The 23,169-nt window shown below is 37.8% G+C and overlaps 1 protein-coding gene across 2 annotated transcripts in view; it reads right to left on the bottom strand.

Moving 5' to 3' along the window:
* The window catches only part of LOC150081769 (tetraspanin-5-like), a 226,413-nt gene that overhangs the window by 61,573 nt on the left and 141,671 nt on the right, over positions 1 to 23,169 (bottom strand). For both annotated transcript variants that reach the window (XM_090379628.1, XM_090379629.1), the window contains one exon: positions 2,650 to 2,766. In XM_090379628.1, coding sequence (XP_090235754.1) covers positions 2,650 to 2,766 — 117 coding nt within the window. The remainder of the gene's footprint in view (positions 1 to 2,649; positions 2,767 to 23,169) is intronic.

Raw genomic sequence — 23,169 nt, 5'->3', positions numbered from 1 at the left:
TGGCGTATTGTTGCTTTGGTCTACTGAATTTGGTTTATATGGATGCTGGATCGACAGTACTGATCGAGCCCAGTCTGATATTGATATTTTTGGGGATATGGATACTTTTGTCTGACATGCTACCGATTCCTGTCTGTGAAAGCATAAGTGCGTTTTGGTATACTCAAGTTGACCTGTTTTTTCGTTTCTTGGTAAGAGACTTTATTTTCAATTTTATATTTTTGTATTTTTTTCCCTATCTTCCATAGATCACAATCTTTGGAGTAAGCTGGATGCTTGCCACTACGATTAGGACACTGTGGTGTCGGAGCTTTGCATTCTGCTTGCATGTGATTTTTGCAGCCGCAGTTCGGACATATAGCGTCTCCACGGCATGCTGTCTGAGAATGATCGAACTTTTGACATTTATAACATCTAAGCGGATTTGGGATATATGGCCTAATGCAACAATTCAAGTAACCTGCTTTGACAGAACGAGGTAGATTTGGAGTTAAGATTATGTTTCGCGTGGGAGTTAAGTTGCCGTCTTTTCTGATCATGATTCGTTTTGCATGAGACACATTTTGATCTTTTAGATGCTGACAATTTATTCCTCAGAAACGTTTAGCAGATCCCATTAGGAGATCACTCCCTTGGAAGAATTCAGTGTGTTGTGTGGGGTAACCTGAATCGGTATTCCGCTTAAAGAAGTGAGTTGTAGTATTAACTCAGAATGTCTCTATCAGTAAATCTCCTGATTGGAGACGTCTGACCATTTTTGGTGAACCTGCAGCATTTTCTAGGCATCTCTGGATGATGATGAAAAGGGAGAGCTTGCTCACAGGTTAGGAAGACAAAGAATGTACTATAAGGAAAGCTGGAGATTCCTGCTTCCTAATGTCTTTTTTAAGTCTCTTTGAAAGAGAGAAGTCATGGTCGGTGACATTGTCATGTTTATGTTGAGAGCTCTTGGGCTCTAAGTGTGAAAATACATCAGTTTCCATTTCTGCTCCTTTTAGCCCCGAGGGACGGATTTTCCCCCAGATTACCACCCCCACCACGTGGAGGCAGGAGCTGTGCCACCAGTGACCAAGCGGATATTAAAGTTAGTAGAGTGGTTAGTATTTGATATGAAGACTAAGAAAAGAAAGGTGGATTCCCTTTCTGGGTTTTTACTTCTGACTTTGCAAGCAATAAACCACTTGATGCGAACAAAAGAGGAGAAAATCGCACGAGAAAAGAAATAAAACTATATTTTTTTCAAAGAGCACTCTATAAATCGCACAGAGAAAAACGCTTGCCACTATTGCTTGGCATTCGGGGCCACAGAAGTTTGCATTCAGCCAGCAAGTGGTTGGTTGGTTGTTGGAATAAGCTTCCATCTGTTATTGTGGAAGTAGGCAGTCTGAAAAATTCGAGGAACAGCTAAAAAAATTATTGTATTACTGTTGAGGATGGATAAGTGATGTAGGAAGTGTGTTTTTTTTTTTGCTGATGCTTCATAAATTTGCTTTCTTGCATCATTTTCCACTACTAATCATTTTCCACAAAATTTGGGCTGAAACTGAAAGTGCCTGGACTTTTACCAAGAATGACAGGGAAAGAGTTTGACAAACAGCCTTTTCAATCATTTTGACTGTGGAGAGATTGCGCAAAGCTAATTGGATAGTATTTTTATTAGCACAGTCAGTGCCTGTTAATGTTTCAAGCATATTCCATTTCTATAAAACAGGCCAGTACTTGTATTTTAAATAAATGGGATATGCTGAATAAAAGGAGTGCAAGGATATTTACTGATGCTACCTGAGGCAGAATTTGGTGGGTTAGGTAGGTTGGAAAACAGCTAGTCTGGACAAGTGGGAACAAGAATAATTATTTAATGCCATGAGCAAAGGTAGAATTGATTTTTTCACTGCTATTGTGATAGGTAGAAGATCTGCATACTTTGGTAGCTATAACTGCTCAACTCAGACCCCTCATCAGAATCTTCTTTAATAATTCCATGCAATGGTATATAGGGAGTTGAAATAAATATAAAGTAGTAACCCCTTGTAGTGCTTCAATTACCCCTCAGACCCAGAAGGGTCTATGGGGTAACTGAAACACTACATTGGCCTTTGTCAACTGGATTGCCTTGTAGCTTCCTCTTGAAAAGATGTGGCATCACTGGCCTAATTCCTCTTCTTTTTTCCCCCCCAAATATTTTAATATATTCTTCATTAGATGACTTTCATCTTATTCAATTTACTCTCTCTAAATTTTTATTTCAGTTTGTGACAGCCAATAAGACACATCATCTTACTGGTGTTAGTATTCTGGAGTTTTCACTTCAGAAAAACTTTCTTCCAATTCATTCTAATTTTGTTAATTTTAGAAACCCTAAAGCTGCAAAGAATATACTACTGTTTCAATGTTTTTTTTTTTTCTTCTTTTCCTATATAAGCAGACTTTCTTTCATTACTTAAAATTTTTTTTAAGTTATGGTGGGTGTTCATATTTCTTTCCCAAAAAAAGAAAGGAAGGGAAAAAAAAAAAAGGCTGCCATTATTGTTTGATCAAGTACCTCCAAGAACTTTAAATGTAATTAAATTTTCAGTTATATAATAATAATAAGAACAGTTTGGAAGAAACATCATATTTTTCTAATTTTTTGTAAACAAGAACTCTTACTTGTAATACAGCCACACCCACTGCTGCTCCGGCTACTGGAACAAGATTCACTTCTATCCATTCCTCTCCAGCTCTCACGCATCCTTTCTCATAAATTACAATTGATTTATCCCCTGACTGGGAAAAAAAATCTATAGGCATATACAATATTCATAACCATAATTTTATATATCTTTTTCCACTCTAAGTAAAATTACTTTGAATTCTCTTTATTTATTTATTATTTTTTTTTTTTTGCCCATAAGGTACAGGATTTAAACATGTGTTGAACATACATGAGTTGTGCACATCACTGCTATAGGAATTATTACAGCATTAGCAAAGTAGTACTTTAGTACTTATCTTTTATTGTAAATAAATTACATCCAAGGCTTTAAATAATATGTTTAGTCATAGTTTTTAACACTGTGATTATATATCCTCGCTTCATAATACATAACTGAATGAGTGCACCATGGCATGCAGACCTGGCAAGTTGTATAAATCCAAAACTAGATATATCATAAAACAGTTCAGCCGAAAAAAAAAAACCAGAAAGTGCAAGAGGTTTCTTCTCTTCATAATGCGGTTTCAGATATGCTGCAGGTATGATCATATCCCCAAAAATTAGTTATGAAAACAAAGTAGCGTGTTCAAAGAACTAGCAAATTTCATACTGGAAATTGGAAAAAGTGAATACTATGTATACTCGTACATCCTACTACCGTATTTCTAAGAGTGGAAATTACCTAAAAATTGGCTATATATTCACTTTGATATATTCAGTATTCAGTTGTAGAGTAATTTTTGTAAACAGGACTCATCAGAGACTAATTACTGTAGACTCTCATTTTCTCCCTTCAGCTAGAAATGCAATAAAAGGGTATATCAGTGGAATGCTAATTACAGCTACCTCTGGAGGGGAAGTTTTTTTTTTTTTTTTTTTTTTTGTTAGTTGTTGACGCATAGGCTTCTGTGGCCATAATGCACCTCCCAAAGTTTTTGCATTTTACTCTGATCCAAGCCCGAGACCTTTGGGTTGCCAAAATGGGCACTTTACCCACCTGGCTAGCCCGGTCAGCTCTGGAGGGGAATACAGTTACCATTCACCAAATGCATTACAATAGTTACAGAAGTATATTTTTGTAAACAACAGCACATGGCACCCTTTCTTCGACTAGAAGTTACACTTAGAATAGCAAAAACTGCTAAGGGCTAAACTAGACAAAAATATATAAAGAAGTTACAAGAGAGATTTATGGAGAAACCACATGACTTGACTTTGGCACCATGATAGGTGGACAGTTTGGTTTTGATTTAGTTTTCTCAAAACATGGTAAATTCTAGGGCATCAGAAATAAATACATGGAAAAATTAGTAAATCAGTAGTACTGAAGTAATTGCCACCAAAATAAAATTCATACAGCTGAAGAAAAGTTCAAGTTAAAAATTATCAAAAGAGTTAAATGTAGTGAAACAAAATGCAGTATATTTTGCAAATGCACAATTCCAGAAGGAACTATCTGAAGCTGGATGAAAGAGGAAGAAAAACTGAAACCATTCGTAGACTCCATGAAAGATGAAAAAGACCTCCAAATAAAGAAAACTAGACTCTGTGAAAACAGTAATGTGGACCAATGCTTATACAAGTGAGTTTTACAGAAGCATAGTGAAGGAGTACTAATAAATGATATAATTTTGAAAGTAAAGGCACTTAAATTTCATAAGCTATTTGGTGGAGTTGATGACATATTTAAAGCTTCTGAAGGGTTGCTTTTGAGGAAGACTCATCTTAGGATATCCCAGGTTAGTCTTGTAAGCGAATCTGCATTTGGTGACATCAGGAGCAGTAGCATTTTCTGAATTTTTGAGTAACGTGATTCAAGATAATTAATTCACAGATGAACAGCTGTGAAACTGTGAGAAAACAAATTTGTACTATATATATGCTGTACTGTACTGTACTGTACTATAAATGTCAAGTCACTGGATGTTGAAAAGGCACCCAACAAAGCAAGCATGAAAACTAACAGAGAGAATTACTGTGTAACTGTGCAAACAGGACTGGAAAACACAAGTTAAAGCCACTGTGCACTGGAAAAATTGTCTGTGTCCCCAGTGTTTTAAGCACATCAACATGAAATCTCTACCTATGATTTAAAAAAAAAAAACAGCTCCAATGGTTGGATGGCAAGTGATATTTTTGCTTCATGATTTGAAACTTAGTTTGTACCAGCAGTGAAATGCCACTTTCTTTCAAAAAAGCTTGAAGAAAAGGCTCTGTTACCATTGTATCACTGCCCAGCTCATCCTTCATCTGATGTCTTCAAAAAGAAAAATGGCAAGATCATAGTCTCATTTCTGCCAACAAACACAACTGCACTAATTCAGCCTATGGATCAGAGCATTACTCGAGTCTTCAAAGCCTTCTATAATGGCAAGCTACTTGCCAGTGTTGTGAAGTAAGAAATTCAAGTTCTAGAATTTCTGAAAACATTAACACTGAAAGATGTTTCATACAATAATGGAGTAACATAGGAGAAAGTAAGCTAACAGCAATTCAAAACTGCAGAAAAAAATGTATTGGAAAAGATGAGTTCACTAATAATAACCTCGAATTAGCAGAATTTTCAGTACAAGAAGCAAAGGTTGCTTTGATTGAGGTGGATGTGGAAGCTGGTGCCATTTCAGGGCTATTTTGTATATGTGTGGGATAATAACTCGACTATCCACTTGTCCCTATTAAGTCTAATAGAGACAAGTGGATAGTCGAGTTTTTTTTTTAGGAGCATTAGCAACTAAGGCCATATTGCTCCGGGATATGCGGTGGTCATTCCCTGACCTTTCCGCATCCTCCGTATTTGGTGGGGTGTATCATGTATTTAGACTCTAAAGCGTTTAGGGCATAAGCCTCAAGCTATGGGAGAGTCTAGACTATGTATAAATATATTGCAAGCGCATCAGAAATACATAGCTATATCTGAATAAATCAGAATATTAGTAAAACGGCATCGTTTTAAGTTATATCTCATATTGTGAATACCTTCACGAGTTGCCATGATATTATACTACTTCGAATAAGTAACGCTCCATCTGAGAGATAAGTAACATTAGTCTTCTCCTTAGGTGAAGCGTTACTTATTCGAAGTAGTGCAATATCATGGCAACTCATTGTGAAGGTATTCACAATGTGAGATATAACTTAAAACGATGCCGTTTTACTAATATTCTGACTTATTCAGATATAGCTATGTATTTCTGATGCGCTTGCACTATATTTATACATAGTCTAGACTCTCCCATAGCTTGAGGCTTATGCCCTAAACGCTTTACAGTCTATATACATGATACACCATCAGACATCTCTCATATTGTGGAGTTATACTTCATAACTGTTTTGCCATCATTGCATCACTCAGGTATCTACCCACCCACTGAAGAAGGGCCAAATAGCCCTGAAATGGCACCAGGGGGAGCCTGATGATGTCCGGAGTTTCCAAGAATAGGTAACAACAGCCTTCTCCACTGGGGAAGCATTGCCTATTTGAGGAGTTTATGAGTTTTTGAGTGGTGTGAGTTGAAGGAGTTACTGTCCCTTTCATTCTTCTACACCGTTTCTTTTCCTCTCCTACTATTACTTTCCCTCTACCTTTTTGCTTTTCTAAGTGTAATAGGGACAAGTGGATAGTCGAGTTATTATCCCACACATATACAAAATAGCCCTGAAATGGCACCAGGGGGGAGCCTAATGATGTCCGGAGTTTCCAAGAATAGGTAACAACAGCTTTCTCCACTGGGAAAGCTTTGCCTATTCGAGGAGTTTGAGTTTTTGTGGTGTGAGTTGAAGTTACTGTCCCTTTCATTCTTCTACACCGTTTCTTTTCCTCTTCCACTCCTATTATTACTTTCCCTCTACATTTTTGCTTTTCTAAGTCTAATAGGGACAAGGATAGTCAAGTTATTATTCCACACATATACAAAATAGCCCTGAAACGGCACCAGGGGGAGCCTGATGATGTCCGGAGTTTCCAAGAATAGGTAACAACAGCCTTCTCCACTGGGGAAGCGCTGCCTATTCGAGGAATTTGAGTTTTTGAGTGGTGTGAGTTGAAGGAGTTACTGTCCCTTTCATTCTTCTATACCCTTTCTTTTCCTCTTCCACTCCTACTATTACTTTCCCTCTACCTTTTTGCTTTTCTAAGTCTAATGGGGACAACTGGATAGTCGAGTTATCCCACACAAATACAAAATAGCCCTGAAATGGTGCCGTCTGGGTGGTGGTATCCATCTGAGAATAAGTAACATTAGTCTTCTCCTTAGGTGAAGCTTTACTTATTCGAAGTGGTGCAATAACATGGCAACTCATTGTGAAAGTATTCACAATATGAGATATAACTTAAAACGATGCCGTTTTACTAATATTCTGATTTATTCAGATAGAGCAGTGCAGACGGGCTGCAAGAGTAGCTCATGGTCTTATCAACGATATACAGGAATTTTTCTAGCGGAGATAAGGAGTTGATCATTCCTTGTACAAGGCAATGGTGAGGCCACACCTTGAGTACTGTATACAGGTCTGGAGGCCTAATTTCTAGAAGGATGTAGAGCTGCTGGAACGAGTACAGAGAAGGGCAACAAGATTAGTGAATGGAACAAAGGATTGCTCTTACGAAGAAAGGCTTAAGTTTTGCAAATTACAGTGTCTGGAGACTAGGCACCGGCGAGGTGATCTGATAGAGGTGTATAAAGCCTTGAATGGTTTGAGCATGCTCAATGTTGATGGGATTCTGCCTCTTGCTCAGAATAATCACCTGAGAGGGCATAAATTCAAATTGAGGAAAGACAGATGTAGGATAGACGTGCGGAAATTTGCCTTTAGCCAGCGGGTAGTTGGTTGGTGGAACAGACTTCCATCCCTTGTTGTGGAAGTTGATAGCCTAAATAAAATTAAGGCTCAGCTGGACAGGTATTTCGAACGAACAGAGGGGTGAAGTGGAAATTTTTTTTTTTTTTTGGCTGATGCTGCATAAGCTTGCTTTCTAGAATCATATGCCTCTACTAATGCTAATTTCTGATGCGCTTGCACTATATTTATACATAGTCTAGACTCTCCCATAGCTTGAGGCTTATGCCCTAAACGCTTTAGAGTGCTAAATTAATGATAAAAAGTGCTCATAATATCAGACTGTTTTAGATAATATAGAGTCTGCACATTAGTTGGCAACAAGCAATTAGCTATAGATAGCTACAACATCACTGCATTATTGAAGGGCTGATTGATTGTGATGTTTGACCTTAAGACAGTCAAACATCACAATCAAGTTTTAAGGCAGTCCAGTCAGCCTGATTGTGCTTCCATCATGATAACCTAAGAAGGATGATATAGTCTCTCCCAGTTAATAAGATACTACCAATGTGAATGATCATTTCACACAACAAAGAAGGAAAAAAAAAAAAAAAAAAGGGATCAGACAGAAAGATCAGTGGCTGAAAACATACAGGTATGCACATTCAAGTCTCCCACTTGTAACATGAGGAGAAAATTTCATAATGAGATCAAAGGCTGCTTGAAAAATATCATTCCAGAAAGTAAACAGAGCAGATGATTAAGCAGACCCAAACTGTAAGCTTAACTGCTACTGCCTCAGTGTTTGTTGTAAGTAACATTGGTTGGAAAGGAGTATGGTTGTCCATAAGGATAGCAACACCTCCATGGGCGGCACATTCCCCATTTGGTTGATTATAAATGATAGTAAAATTATATAATTATATTATACAGTCGATTACAGTTATTAATTGGGACTAGTGCATTTTGGCCCCAGAATTGGGCCAATCTTCACCTCTGCCTCCAGAGGTGAAGAGCATTAATTGATTCTACCCTCTCCTGGGTAGAATCAATTAATGCCATCCTAGATGAAATCATACAGGAAGACGAAATACAACCAGAGACCCCCTCAAACTGAGATCAGAAGAAACAACCTGATGTATATTGGCCATACAGTGGAGGAACCAGTTAGTCTCCAAGAAGGTGAAGAAGCAGTGAAATCAATGAAGAAAAGAATGTCCCAGCCATGACCTAGAGGAAGTGTTGAAGAGGGGTCTGGTTCATGAAGCCCAACTAATCTAAAACCTTCTAAATACATGTCTACAACACAGATGCTTCCCAAAAACTCGGGAAAAAAAAAAAAAAAAACCTCAAAATCCTGTTAAAGAATCCAAATAAACCAGAACAATCACCTGCCTCACACAGACCCATTGTCATGCTGCCATAATAGGGAAAGTACTCAAGAAAATAATTGCTACTAGATTCCAAACAGTATACACAGGTAAGGGACTAGGATATGTCAATCAGTTTGGCTTTACAAAGGGAAAATGGTATCCACCGTGGATACCATCAGGATGGTAGTGGACACGGCCTCTTTGTGGACTTCAAAGGGGCCTTTGACACCCTTTGGTGGCAAAGCGTCCTGGAAAGGTTAAGGGAGGCTGGGGTCTCGGTCCAGATCTATAGATTAATTACTAGCTACTTCAAGGAAAGTTCCCTCGCTGTCTGCTTGGGGACTTGCACAGTCACCAGAGGCTACCCAGAGGGATATGTTCCAGGGCCTCTCTGCTGGAAGAAGTTCTTTGACGGGTGGCTGAAGGTGGAGCAGGAAAATGTCATAAAAGTGGCCTATGTGGACAATCTGGCTGTCTTGCTTCTCAGCAGCTCAAGGAGGGAATTGGCGGACCTTGTGAAAGATGTCTTGGATCACCTTTTTGGCTGGTGCTTTGTTCACAAGCTTAACATCTCTATTCCCAAAACAAAGCAGGTACTACTTAGAGGAACTCTAAACATAAACAGGCCAGCAACAATCAAAGTCAATGACCAGGCCATCGAGATGGAGACCACATATAAATATCTCGGCATTTTGCCAGACAGCAAGTTGAGCTTCATTCCACACATCAAGTATATAGTAAAAAAGCTTAAACAGGTTACAGGAAAACTAATTAGGTCACTAGGGCAGTCTGGGGTCCAAGCCTTTGACCTCCACACTGCATTATGAATGCATCTTCATCCCCATTGCTTGTTACACTGCAGGTGCCTGGGCCACAGAATCACCAATGGCCTTGTGAAGAAACACCTACTGCACGCCCAAAGATTTTCCCTGCTTACAATCTTGAGACCCTGCATAGTGTCCACAGTTGCTCTCCAGGTCATCTGCAGCAAGCTGCCGATCCAACATGAAGTAGCCTTCCATCAAGAAATGGAGACTATACAATAAAGCTGAACATGTCAGCTAAAGAAGACAACAAGAGAATAATCCATGAAATAATGGATGCATGGAAAAGGAAGTGGACTGGCTTGACACTAGGAAGAACGATATATGACATCCTACCAGAAGTTAATGTATTCGACAAACAATACACTACATGGTTCAGGCCTGGACTCCATCTATTGTTTTTGCTGACCAGACATGGCACAATAAACTCCAAGTTATACTCTCTTGGACTAATAAACTCACCTCTCTGCCCCTGCAGATCATCAGAGACGGTGAATCACCTCATCTTCCAATGCCACATTTATCAGGACCTAAGAGCTCAAACTACAAATACTCACTGAAGTATATGATCAATAGCCTCGTTTGCTGACCTTGCAGACAGCCTCTTCAAATGCAGGCGAAGAATCCTTACTACTGTAAACAGAACCCAGATGCAAATGGCACTGATTTGGACACTCACCAATGATGACAAAAACCAAAGCATGATGCCAAGTTGACGAATCCTGACTGGAACCAACACTACCTAACTCTACTTTTCTCATGGGATGCCTCTCTCTCTCTTCCATCCCCTGCTGCCTAAAACTTTACCCCTCCATGAAACCTGACTTCTCCCACTGATATACATGCTTCCTTTCACTCTCACTTTTTTTTTTTTTTTTTTGGGAGCCCAGGGGATGGTCCCTCTTTGAAGAAGCCGCTCCCTAGACTGCCCAGTCAAGTGCTCTGGTAGTAGACCCTGGCACGCCTCCGTGTGGCTATGGTTGGGAGGCAGGGAGCAGTGAACCTTCTTGTTCTATGCCTCATGCCTGTATGGTCACCAGGCACCAGAAAATAACATTCAACAGAACAAACACACCACTCAACACACCCACATTCTGCACACTGCCGGCATTGGCACATGCCTAAACAGACACTACAGTGGCTAATGGGGGGAACCCTGGAGCCAAAAAAACATAAAACACATCTGTACTCTGTTACTGGATACACCAAATTGCAAGAAAAGTTAGATAAGAAACAAACAGCAAGTCTGACAAAAATACAGAATCTTGTAGGAAAAGGGGGAAAAAAGGAGAAAGACTCACATTTTTCAAGCAGCAAAACACTGGCCATTTTTTAATACTGTATAAGCATGCACACAGTACATAATGTTTAAATATTAAATGCAAGTGAATGTAATTTTCTCTCATTAATTTTTTGATGCTTTCCTTTTATATCATAGATGGTGCATTTAAATGGATTACATGAAAAAAAAAAAAAAAACTGACCATCTGAAATACCTTCAGTCCCAACTGTTTCTCATAACCAGGATAATATGAAATCTTCTTCTTCTTCTTCTTCCTTTAAAATCATTGACCTTAGCAACAAGCAGTCTTCATCCAGTAAATTCCATATGTATATACTCTTTCTCATGCACATTATAAGTTAGTGCAATAAGAATATCCTGAAACTGAATTAAAGATCTATGGGGAGGAACAAGTTCCATAAATGGAACTTGTTCCTCCCCCTTTTATTTCAAGGAGGCTTAATAATGGATGCAGGACTGATGTGCGAAAAATTTGCTTTCATCCAGAGAGCAATTGATTGTTAGAACAAACTACCACCTGGTGTTGTGGAAGTGGATAGTTTGAATATCTATTTCATTAGATTTAAATCTATTTCAAAGAACAGAGTTAGATAATTGAGGGAGGAACAAGTTCCATAAATGGAACTTGTTCCTCCCTCAATTATCTAACTCTGTTCTTTGAAATAGATTCCCTTCACATATTTCCCAAAAAAGTGCAATTACAGAAATTCAAGACCAACACCAACAAGGTGTTTTGTTGGTACTGGGTAGACTAGAGTAGTAATCTTTACTACTCTAGTCTACCCAAGGGGACTAGAGTAGTAAAGGTTATAACAATGTTTCAGATCACTACAAAGAGCACTTCCATATGTACTCTTACAAAGTTTGAGCAATATCTAATCAAAACCAAACCTGCAATTGCAGTATTTAATATAGTCTTTTGTGATGCATATTAAAGTAAATTAAGTTGCTCTTTTCATGTAGATTAACATGGAGTGGGATAACTAAGAAAATCAAGTGCCTGTCAGAGCACTGGACAAAGACCGTCTCCATTGAACGTTTCCAAATAGCATCAAGCATTGAGAATTAGGAGATAATTTGTCTGAAAGCAATTAACCACCCACCTTATCTGTTCATCCTCTCTAAATCTTCCTTAAGAAAGGTTTAGAAAAATTGTTAAATTTATTCAAACTACCCATTTCCACAACACCAGGTGGTAGTTTGTTCCAACAATCAATTGCTCTCTGGATGAAAGCAAATTTTTGGCACATCAGTCCTGCAGCCATCATTAAGCCTCCTTGAATACTTCAATTGAAGTCTTTCATGGTAAGAGGGCTCCGGATCCTGACTAATTTGGTTGCTCTTCTCTGCACCCATTCCAAGAGATCCATATCCTTCTTGAAACAAGGCTTTCAGACCTGTTTCAAGAAGTTACAGTACTCAAAGATGCAGCCAAATCATTACCTTATATACAATGGGATAATCAACTCCATGTCCATGCTGGCAAAGCATGGACATGGAGGTTGGCTGCTCAGAGAATTTCATGTCAAATTGTACAATTACCCCTAAGTCTCTCATCACCACCCCTAACAGGATGTTGCTCTGGGATTAGTGCTGCTCATATGTAGTACCTTGCATTTATCAATATTAAACCTCAATTGCCTATTCTAAGACCATCTGCCTAATTTTTCTAGGTCTTGCTGCATTAGTAGCACTTTTCACTTTTGATTCCTTTTATTAATCACACAGCCAACCTTTACATCTGCAAACTTACAATAAGCTTTATATTCTTTCATCAATATCATTAAATACGAAAATAGTAAGAGGCCCAGCAATGAACCCTGAGGAACTCCACTAATAACATTAGTCCAAGAAAAGCAGTTCCCATTTATAATTATCCGCTGTCTTCTGCCAGTCGACTATCCTTTTAGCCACAGCAATAATTTGTCCCTAATGTCACCACACTGGACCAATTTGCGCACGACTTTTTTTATGTGGAATAGTGTCAATAGCTTTACTGAAATCTAAGTATATGGCAACAACATTTTTTTTTTTTTTTTCAATCCAGTTCCTTTGTTACTCTGTCACAGCAGCTAATCAGATTTGTCAGACAGACTTCCTCCCTCCTTAACAAACCCATGCTGATTCCTGCATAATTCCATTCTTGTCAAGACGATCCTGCGATACTTCTTTAAGCACTGACTTCATTATTTTCTCCGGAACAGAATGTCAATAGGGGAATGTGAATAGGACAGATTCATATCTCTAATCTATAGGAAACTACCTTGAATAATTATGGTCAAAGGTATACCTTTGGCCATAGTTATTCAGGATAGACTTCTGATGTTCCCATCCCTAACTTTTTTGGGATTGGAACACCAAAATCAGTGCAATAAATAAATTTTATTTACATTTACTATATACATATATGTACAACCACAAAACTTCACAAAAACCCAAAAACTCCAGGGTGATCAATGCTTTTAACAATCAAATTTATTGAAACCCCTCAATATGAACAAAAGATGATGATCAGAGAGAGAGAGAGTAACTGACATGGCAACCCAGTGTAAACTTCTCTAATTAGTTTCTATTAGTTTCCCCTCAATAGTTCGTATCTATTCCCCTAATTTTATACCAATTTCAACGTGGATTGCCTTGGATGTAATAATACAGACAGACATGACCATTATCATGAGTGTTCACAAGGTAGTCAGGAAGGTGCAGGTTGAGTATGCAATAAAATCTTACTTATGATTTTACCATATCTTTCCTTACTTAAAATGCCTCGTTTCTCGTAAGTCTCCTCCAACTTTGAACCCTTTTAAGAAATTGAATGATTCATGGATGCAAAGATAAGGTAAAATCATAAATAAGCCAATGCACTTCTTCCTGACCACCTTGAACAGTCAGAGTAATGGTCATGTCTGTCTGTATTATTACATTCATGTCTCTCTCTTCCCCCTTTTCATTTACACCCTTCAGCTATAACACTCTCCATTCTGTTAGTCATTTCTCAAAAGTAGACCCATACATTCAGCAGTATTCCCATGCTAGTCAAGGAAATGGATAAGTTTTTGAAAAATTTTTTCATTTTACTGAACTAATTGCCATATTAAATAGTACTCTGCAAGTAGTTTTATAGTCCTAGTCAAACTTGTTAGTTTATTTTTAATTTAACTAGAAATTTTGTAGATTACTATTTAATATATACATAGGATCTTTGAGGAATTTTATTGTGGCTTAAACACAGAGCGTACAGATAAAGCAGAAATATATGAGCTTTCGACTATATGGTAGCCTTCGTCAGAATTAAAATACATGAATGGCAGTTGGAATGAAGATGTGCACTGCCAGGTGCGTGAGACACGAGGTTTAATTGTTTGTTGACGTCTGTGGCTGTGACGCATGATGACGTGGCCAGCGCTTGTCCAATGACAGAACTACTGACTCTGTGATCGGGTTGACTTGGCAACCACTGTTCCTGTTTAAGGATTTATCCGAAGATTTTATATTTAATGATTCCAACCAGGTACGCTATAGGTAATGGTGGGATCTGTCTACCACCACGACATCATTAAATATAAAATCTTCGGATAAATCCTTAAACAGGAACAGTGGTTGCCAAGATTCAGAGGATAACCATCCAACTCAGTCTCCCAAGATCCATGGCACTCCCACTAGCTTGAGCCTTTTGCTTTGCTGTTCTGGTCTGAAGCATGAATTTCATTCAAAATAAGTATAATTAAAATTACTACACTCAACAATTATACCTTATGCCAACTGTGTGGTATTCACTGGTTATGCTATGAAGCCAATGATTCCAACCAGGTACGCTATAGGTAATGGTGGGATCTGTCTACCACCACGACATCATTAAATATAAAATCTTCGGATAAATCCTTAAACAGGAACAGTGGTTGCCAAGTCAACCCGATCACAGAGTCAGTAGTTCTGTCATTGGACAAGCGCTGGCCACGTCATCATGCGTCACAGCCACAGACGTCAACAAACAATTAAACCTCGTGTCTCACGCACCTGGCAGTGCACATCTTCATTCCAACTGCCATTCATGTATTTTAATTCTGACGAAGGCTACCATATAGCCGAAAGCTCATATATTTCTGCTTTATCTGTACGCTCTGTGTTTAAGCCACAATAAAATTCCTCAATGAATCCAGAGCGCGTAGGCCTGTTTCGTTATGTTCGTTATAGGATCTTTGTATCATTCAAATCTTGCCACCAGTGTTATAGTATTATGAAGTGAGTGGTAGGGAAATTCTACTTTTTAAATTGTGGTAAATAGGTAGATGTTAAAGTCTGAATCACATAGATTGACAATAGCTGCATAATTTTGTTATATATTATAATTAACTTATAACTTCAAAGCATAATGGTATAGTTTAATACCTATAACGCAAACTTGGCAGAGTGGTAGTATTATTGCTGTGTAAATGATGAACTGGAGTAGGATTATTCTGCATTTTAACTTTTCATTTAAAATTACAAGTTGCTATTATTTGTGATTCTTTGATTACGTTTGTTTCTTAATTGCTTAAGGAACCACATTCAACTTCTGCCACTATTTTTTTTTTATTTTTTTATTGTTGTTGTTGGTTTGATTTGTTAGTACAATTATAATAAGGGAGGCAGTGAAGGAGGTAAGCAAACCTTTAGCAATAGTTATGATGGTATCCTTGGATTCACATAATGTAATTTTTTTTTAGTATCGATAAAAACATTCAAATTTTAATCATATATAAGTAATAACACAAACTTCATAGCATAACCAGTGAATACCACACAGTTGGCATAAGGTATAATTGTTGAGTGTAGTAATTTTAATTATACTTATTTTGAATGAAATTCATGCTTCAGACCAGAACAGCAAAGCAAAAGGCTCAAGCTAGTGGGAGTGCCATGGATCTTGGGAGACTGAGTTGGATGGTTATCCTCTGAATCATGGCCTTATAAAATGTATGTTTGTTGTTTGCAGATATATCTGGAAAGAGACATGATATTGCCAAAAGGGATGTCTGTGTGTGCTCAACATAACGTGTGTGAGGATATTATGTATCAACTCAGCATTGTTATGGGTCAGTATGAGAGCCTGAAGAACAGGGTGGATGCCCTTGAAGGATTTAAATTGGGAACCAATCAAGCTCGCAAATGGGATACAAGAGATTTATCAAACTCTGATAGAGAGCTAAATGATTTTGTAATAACTGAGAGGGAAGTGTAAGAGAAATTGTTGTAGTTAAATATAAAGGCTCATAGAGTGGATGGGATCTATTCGATTATAATAAGGGAGGCAGTGAAGGAGATAAGCAAACCTTTAGCAATAATCCACATTTGCATCTCCAGTCCCTGTAGACTGGAGATGCAAATGTGTCCCCAATTTACAAAGGGGGATAAAAGGGTGATATGAGTAATTACAGCCCTCTTAGTTTAAATTCTGTTCTAGGGAAAATAATGGAGTCACTGGTAAAAAAGGAATGCAGGATTATCTAGACAAGGCCACAATTATATTTCAGACACATCATGGGCTTCTTAAGATGAAAACTTGTCTGACCAAAATGATTGGATACTACAATGTGGTCACAAATAAGCTGGATGCAAAAAATAATTTTGATATCATATACTTGGATTTCAGGAAAGCTTTTGATATTGTTGCACATAAAAAGACTGCTGTACAAATTGGAGCAGTGTGGCATTAAGTAAGGGCAAGTTGCTGTCATGAATAAAGGGATGGCTAAATGGAAGAAGACAGAGTGGTAATCAATTGACACTGTTCTTCATGGACTAATGTTGTTAGTGGAGTCCCCAGGGTTCAGTGTTGGGCCCACTGTTGTTTTCTATATTTATCAATGATATTGATGAAGGCATATCAGGCTTAATGTCCAAGTTTTCAGATGATACAAAGGTTGGCAGGATGATTAATCACAGAAACGACGATATGCTACTACAATTAAAGGATCTAGAAAATTTAGGCTGATGGGCTGAGAAATGTAATTGAAGTTTAACACTGACAAATGCAAGTAATATTAAATGGAAAATGAAAAAGACCTTTGAGATGTGAAGTCGGATATGAAGTTCTCTGAATAATGAAGACAGGCTGCCAGGACAGCTCATGGGGTTTTGTCAATTGTATACAGGAATTTTACTCACAGGGATAAGGAGGTGATTATCCCATTGCAATATTCAAGATGTGTCAAGCCACATCTTGAGTAAGGCATACAGGTCTGTAAGCCTCATTTTAGGAAGGATGTAGAACTGGTGAAACAAGAGAGGGTAAGATTGGTGAGGGGACCAAAGGGATGCTCATTCAGATCACCTCAGAGGTGACCTGAATGAGGTGTTTAAGGCTTTGAATAGATTGGGCAAGATAAATGATGATGGGATTCTTCCACATACATGAGTGGGCACAAATTGAAATTGATGAAAAACAGCTGCAGAATATATATGCAGAAGTTTGCCATTAGTCACCAGATGGTTGATTGCTGGAACAAAAATCATCCATCTGTTGTTGTTGTGGAAGTTGATAGCTTAAATCAGCATTTCCCAAACTGGGGTCAGTAGACCAGTTCCAGAGGGTCCTCAAAATGTTCAGAAGGCATCAAGTAATATATGTTTATTTTCTTAAAAAATATACTGATAAAATCACAATGAATTTCATTATAGAACATTACTTATTTTCGATACGATTAGTATATATAATTGTATACATATTTCAAATTATTTGTTCTATGTAGAGCAAACTGATGATAAATTAAGTTATTTTTAGATATCTGTACAAAAATAAGAATAAAGTTTGTTTTATTATACAAACACACACATGTATGTGTTTGTATAATAAAACAAACACAATAATAATAATAGGGGTCCACAAACTTGTTTTGATTTTTGAGACGGGATCCATAAAGCTCAGTAGTTTGGGAATTGCTGGCTTAAATAAATTCAAGGAAGAACTAAAACTATGAGAAGTTTTGTTGTTTCCACATTTTTTTTGATACAGCTTAAGCATCCAGTTTATTCAAAAAATTTGTTCTATGATTTTCAATTAATTAGAAATTTTCATTAAAAGGAAGAGGTGAAACTATAAATTCTGGACTCCCACCAGCAATGGTCCCTGCATGATATAACTATACCAAATCAGGTATGTGGCCCCCTATTTTAGTGATATTCCATAAGTCACATACAGAAAATCCTTGGAAAAAGGCACATATGGGACTATAACACAAGAAAGTTTATGCTTTCACAATTTTCTCTGAAAATATTCCCCTAAGTGTGATACTCATTCAACAACAATAGCATTAGACCTTTGTGTAATCTGAAATCACACATCTTAGGTTGCAATAAAACTGAATTTCCTTATTAATAATGTGCACTTTTAAATATTAAAAACAAAAGTAACAGTAATATGGGAAAATTAATTATACATTATATCTACTATTGTATTTCTTAAAAATAAAATTCTTCCAAACTGGTAATTCCTATAAAAATGTGTGTGTGTGTGTGTGTGTGTGTGTGTGTGTGTGTGTGTGTGTGTGTGTGTGTGTGTGTGTGTGTGTGTGTGTGTATTAATATATATAAGTTTGTATTAATATATATATATATATATAGGAACTCCCTGACAGTAACAACCTTACGTAAAGGTTGCGTTCCACGGAATGCTACGTAAGTCAGGGAATTTCCCTCATGCTTGTGCAGCACTCGAAACTTTGCTAGCTGAATTGACTGAATCAAAAAAGAAATGTTCGATGAACATGTAAATAGAATTATTTACAGGTGTATTTATTCAATCTTTTTATCTCATACGCAAAAAAAATTACAAAAGTGTGCGATTTAAAAATATTTTAAAATTATAAAATTACAAAAAAGAGAGGAGACAGGCATTTTACCTCTCAAGCATCATTGCCAGAATCGACGTCTTCAGCTGATAAGTATGCTGCTGTGGAGGTTGAGGACTGGCCACTCAACCTTATGAAAGAACATATTAATGGATGACTGGACGGTGGCTTTTTTCTTTTCATTGTAGCAAGCAAGCATATCATTCATCCCTCTGTTAACTTTTAAGAATCATTTGCTGTCAGGATCCATCTTCTCAAACCTCGTCATTGCCGATGCAATTTCATGAATGTCATTGCCATCTCTCTGGTGAATGCAGTTTCTTGACTCCTCATTTGATTCATCTTGAGCTTTGTCAGCATTTTCTTCTTTCACTACCGTTGCCTGAAAGTCAATAAGTTCATTGTTTGATAATTCCTTGTCTTCTTCCTCTATTAACTCCTCCACGTCTTTGGCATCAACCTCCAACTGAAGTAGCTCTGCAACCTTTACAATCTTATCTGTAACCTCTTCATATGATTCGCCTTTTTCAAATCCTTCGAAGCCTTTTACGTGATGTGGGCATATTTTCTTCCATGCGCCATTTAAACAACTTTTAGTAATTTCCGCCCAGGCCTTATTAATGTTTAAGATGGCATGGTAAATATTGTAAGATTTCCAAAAGTCTCGTAATGTAAAATTTTTCTCATCGTCTATTGCAGACAATGCCTGAACAAATGTTGTGTGTAAATAGTATGTTTTTAAATTTGAAATAACACCCTGATCCATTGGTTGGATGAGTGAAGTCGTGTTTGGTGATAGAAATATGACTCTCATGTTCGAATTGAAATCGTCTAGAGGTAGGATGTCCAGGAGCATTATCTAATAGAAGCAAAATCTTGAACGGAATGTCATTCTTTTAACAATATTTTTCAACCTCGGGAATGAAGCAGCAGTACTGTTATCCATGCTCTCTGGTTCGATCGGAAATAGTAGTAGTAGTAGTAATAGTAGTAGTGGTATGTGATGCAAGAAAGCAAATGTATGAGCTTATGCAGCATCAGCCAAAAAAAAAAAAAAATCACACCATCTACATCTGTCTTTTCTTAATTTGAATTTATGGCCCCTTAGGTTCGTAATCTGAACAAGTGGAAGGATCCCATCAGAATTCAGCGTGCTCAACCCATTCAAGGCCTTATATACCTCAATCAGATCACCATGCAGGTGCCTAGTCTCCAGCCACTGCAATTTGCAGAACTTAAGCCTCTCTTGGTAAGAAATGCATGGGTAGGGTGGCTTTATTGATGCCCTTAAATGCACAAGGATTTCCAGAATGGTACACAAGCAGTGGTTTTAATCTGTAATCTCCCACTGCATGAGCTCCAAGCAAGAGCATGGCCCTATTTTTTGACACCTTGAAACTTGGCATTGTCTTTTCCTCTTTGGCAATGTATGTTCGATCCGGCATTTTTTTCCCAATACACAGCAGTCTCCTCAACGTTAAAAATTTGCTGCATTGAATAGCCGCCTTCATCAATAATTTTTTTCAACACATCACAAAATTTCTATGCAGCTGCAGAATCGGCACTGGCGACTTCACCACATATTTTAACGTTGTGGAAACCACTGCAATGCTTGAACCAATTAAAACCACCTGTTGCTTGCCACGAACTTGGGTTGGGGTTTGCCGTACTTACCTTTAATGTCTTCATAAATACTTGTTGTTTTGCTTGAATGGTCATTAGACTTGGGCACTCGCTTCTGAGTCTGATTTTCCATCCATATTATCAGCAGCTGTTCCATCTTCGATATAGCACCTGAATGCTGTTTTGTGATCACTGCTGATCTTAAGTGCACTCATCCTTTGACATCCAGAGAAGGTAATACTCTTGATCTGGTTATCAGCAGTGATCATTCGTGTATTAAGAATTTGCAGATAAAGGAACCACTAGGTGGCAGTGATCACAGTGTACTGATGTGGGATTTACTTAAAGATTTAATTACCATCAGAAGTAAAGGAAAGGGTTTTTGCTTCCGTAAAGGTGAGTACAGTGCTCTCCGACAGTTTTTAAATTCTGTACAGTGGGATCAACTGACGATGTTACCAACAGTAAATTCTACTAAGTGGGAAGCGTTCAAGGAATTAATCGTGGAAGCTACTAAAAGTTTCATACCTATTAAGAAATATTGTTCAAGGTTTAGGCCTAAATGGTTATCTAATGAACTAATGAGACTCGTAATAGAGAAGAAAAACGCATGGGATGCATATAAATTATCAAGCGACTCAGAAGCCTATGGCAGATATAAGCTAGTCTGTAATCAGGTGACAAAGAAGGTTAGGCAGGCGAAGGCAGACTACGAAAAATCCTTGGCAAAAGATGCTAAGAAAAACAGCAAGGATTTCTTTACTTATATAAACTCTAAAAGGAAGGGGATGAATCTAATTGGTCCACTTGACATCGATTGTTCGACTGTTGATGATCCTGCTCAGATAGCAAACAAACTGAATGAGTATTTTGCATCTACATTCACACATGAGGAATTATTAAGGTTTGAAAATTTTGGCAGAAGGTTATAAAATTGTAACAGGATACTTAATGATTTTGGAATAACTGAAAGCAAAGTGGAGGAGAAATTGTTGAAGTTAAACATAAGAAAAGCACCTGGGATGGATGGGATCTATCCAGTTATATTAAAGGAGGCGGCAAAGCAACTAAGCAAACCCTTAGCCATAATTATGAGAGCGTCCTTGGACTCAGGGGAGGTTCCACGGACTGGAGACGTGCAAATGTATCCCCAATTCACAAAGGGGGATCAAAGGGTGACACGAGTAATTACAGACCAGTTAGTTTAACTTCTGTTCCGGGTAAAATAATGGAGTCACTGGTTAAAGATGCATTGCAGGATCATCTAGACAAGACTGCAGCAATAATTCAGACACAGCATGGGTTTGTTAAGGGAAAGTCTTGTCTGACAAATTTAATAGGATATTATGATGTGGTTACAGAGGAACTGGATGCAAAAAATAATTTTGATACCATATATTTGGATTTCAGGAAAGCTTCTGACACTGTTGCGCATGGAAGGCTATTGTACAAATTGGAGAAGAATGGTATTAAGAGTAAGTTGCTACAATGGATAAAAGGATGGTAAGTGGGAGAAGACAGAGGGTGGTAATCAATGGGTGCTGCTCTTCGTGGACTAATGTTATTAGTGGAGTCCCACAGGGTTCGGTGTTAGATCCACTGTTGTTTTGTATATTTATCAATGATATTGATGAAGGTATATCAGGCTTAATGTCGAAGTCTGCAGATGATACAAAGGTTGGCAGGGTTGTTAATGATAGTAATGGCAGTGTGCTACTGCAACAGGATCTAGATAATTTGGGCAGATGGGCTAAGAAGTGGCAACTGAAGTTTAACCTTGAAAAATGCAAAGTACTGCATATGGGTAGAAGTAACCCCAGAGAAATACCAACTGTGTGGTACTACACTTAAGGTGGTAGAAAATGAAAAAGACCTGGGAGTAATTGTGCAGTCAGATATGAAGTTTTCTGAGCAATGCAGACAGGCTGCCAGGGCAGGTCATGGGGTTTTGTCAATGATATATAGGAATTTTGCTAGCAGGGAAAAGGAGGTGATTATCCCTCTGTATAAGGCAATGGTCAGGCCACGCCTTGGGTACTGTGTACAGGTCTGGAGGCCTCATTTTAGGAAGGATGTAGATTTACTTGAGCGTGTACAGAGAAGGGCAACAAGATTGGTGAGGGGAATAAAGGGTGCAAAGAAGGGTAACTCGCCTGGTGAGATCGGCAAAAGGGCGTCCTTATGAAGAAAGACTTCGAATATGTGGGTTGCAGAGTTTGGAAACTAGACACCTTAGAGGAGATTTGATTGAGGTGTTTAAGGCTCTGAGAGGCATCAGTAAAATGAATGAGGACAAAATTTTCAAGATTATAAATGATGCTAGAACTAGGGGACATAAATTCAAGTTACGGGGGGAAATGTTTAGTTTGGATTGCAGGAAGTTCTATTTTAGCCAGCGAGTTATAAATTACTGGAATAAGTTGCCTTCATGGGTGGTAGAGGCCGACAGTTTGGGGAAATTCAAAGGTCATCTGGATAGTACTTTCGGGTAAGGGAAGCACATAGGATGATAGGTTTAATTTCCTTTTTATTTTATTTTTTTTATTTATTAATTATTATTATTTAGTTATTATTATTTTTTTTTTTTGTTTTTATCATTGTTTTGTTCGGATTTTTTTTTTTTTTTTTTTTTTGGCTGGTGCAGCATAAGCCATAGGCTTTCTTGCACCATGCGGCCGTTACTAACACTAATACTAATAAAGGGATCCTCTTACCAAGAGAGGCTTAAGTTCTGCAAATTGCA

Source organism: Mastigoproctus giganteus, chromosome 8 (genome assembly GCF_048544385.1).
Source record: "Mastigoproctus giganteus isolate SK-2022 chromosome 8, ASM4854438v1, whole genome shotgun sequence".
Classification (NCBI taxonomy): Eukaryota; Metazoa; Arthropoda; class Arachnida; order Uropygi; family Thelyphonidae; genus Mastigoproctus; species Mastigoproctus giganteus.
This window is presented reverse-complemented; position numbering and strand designations above follow the sequence as displayed.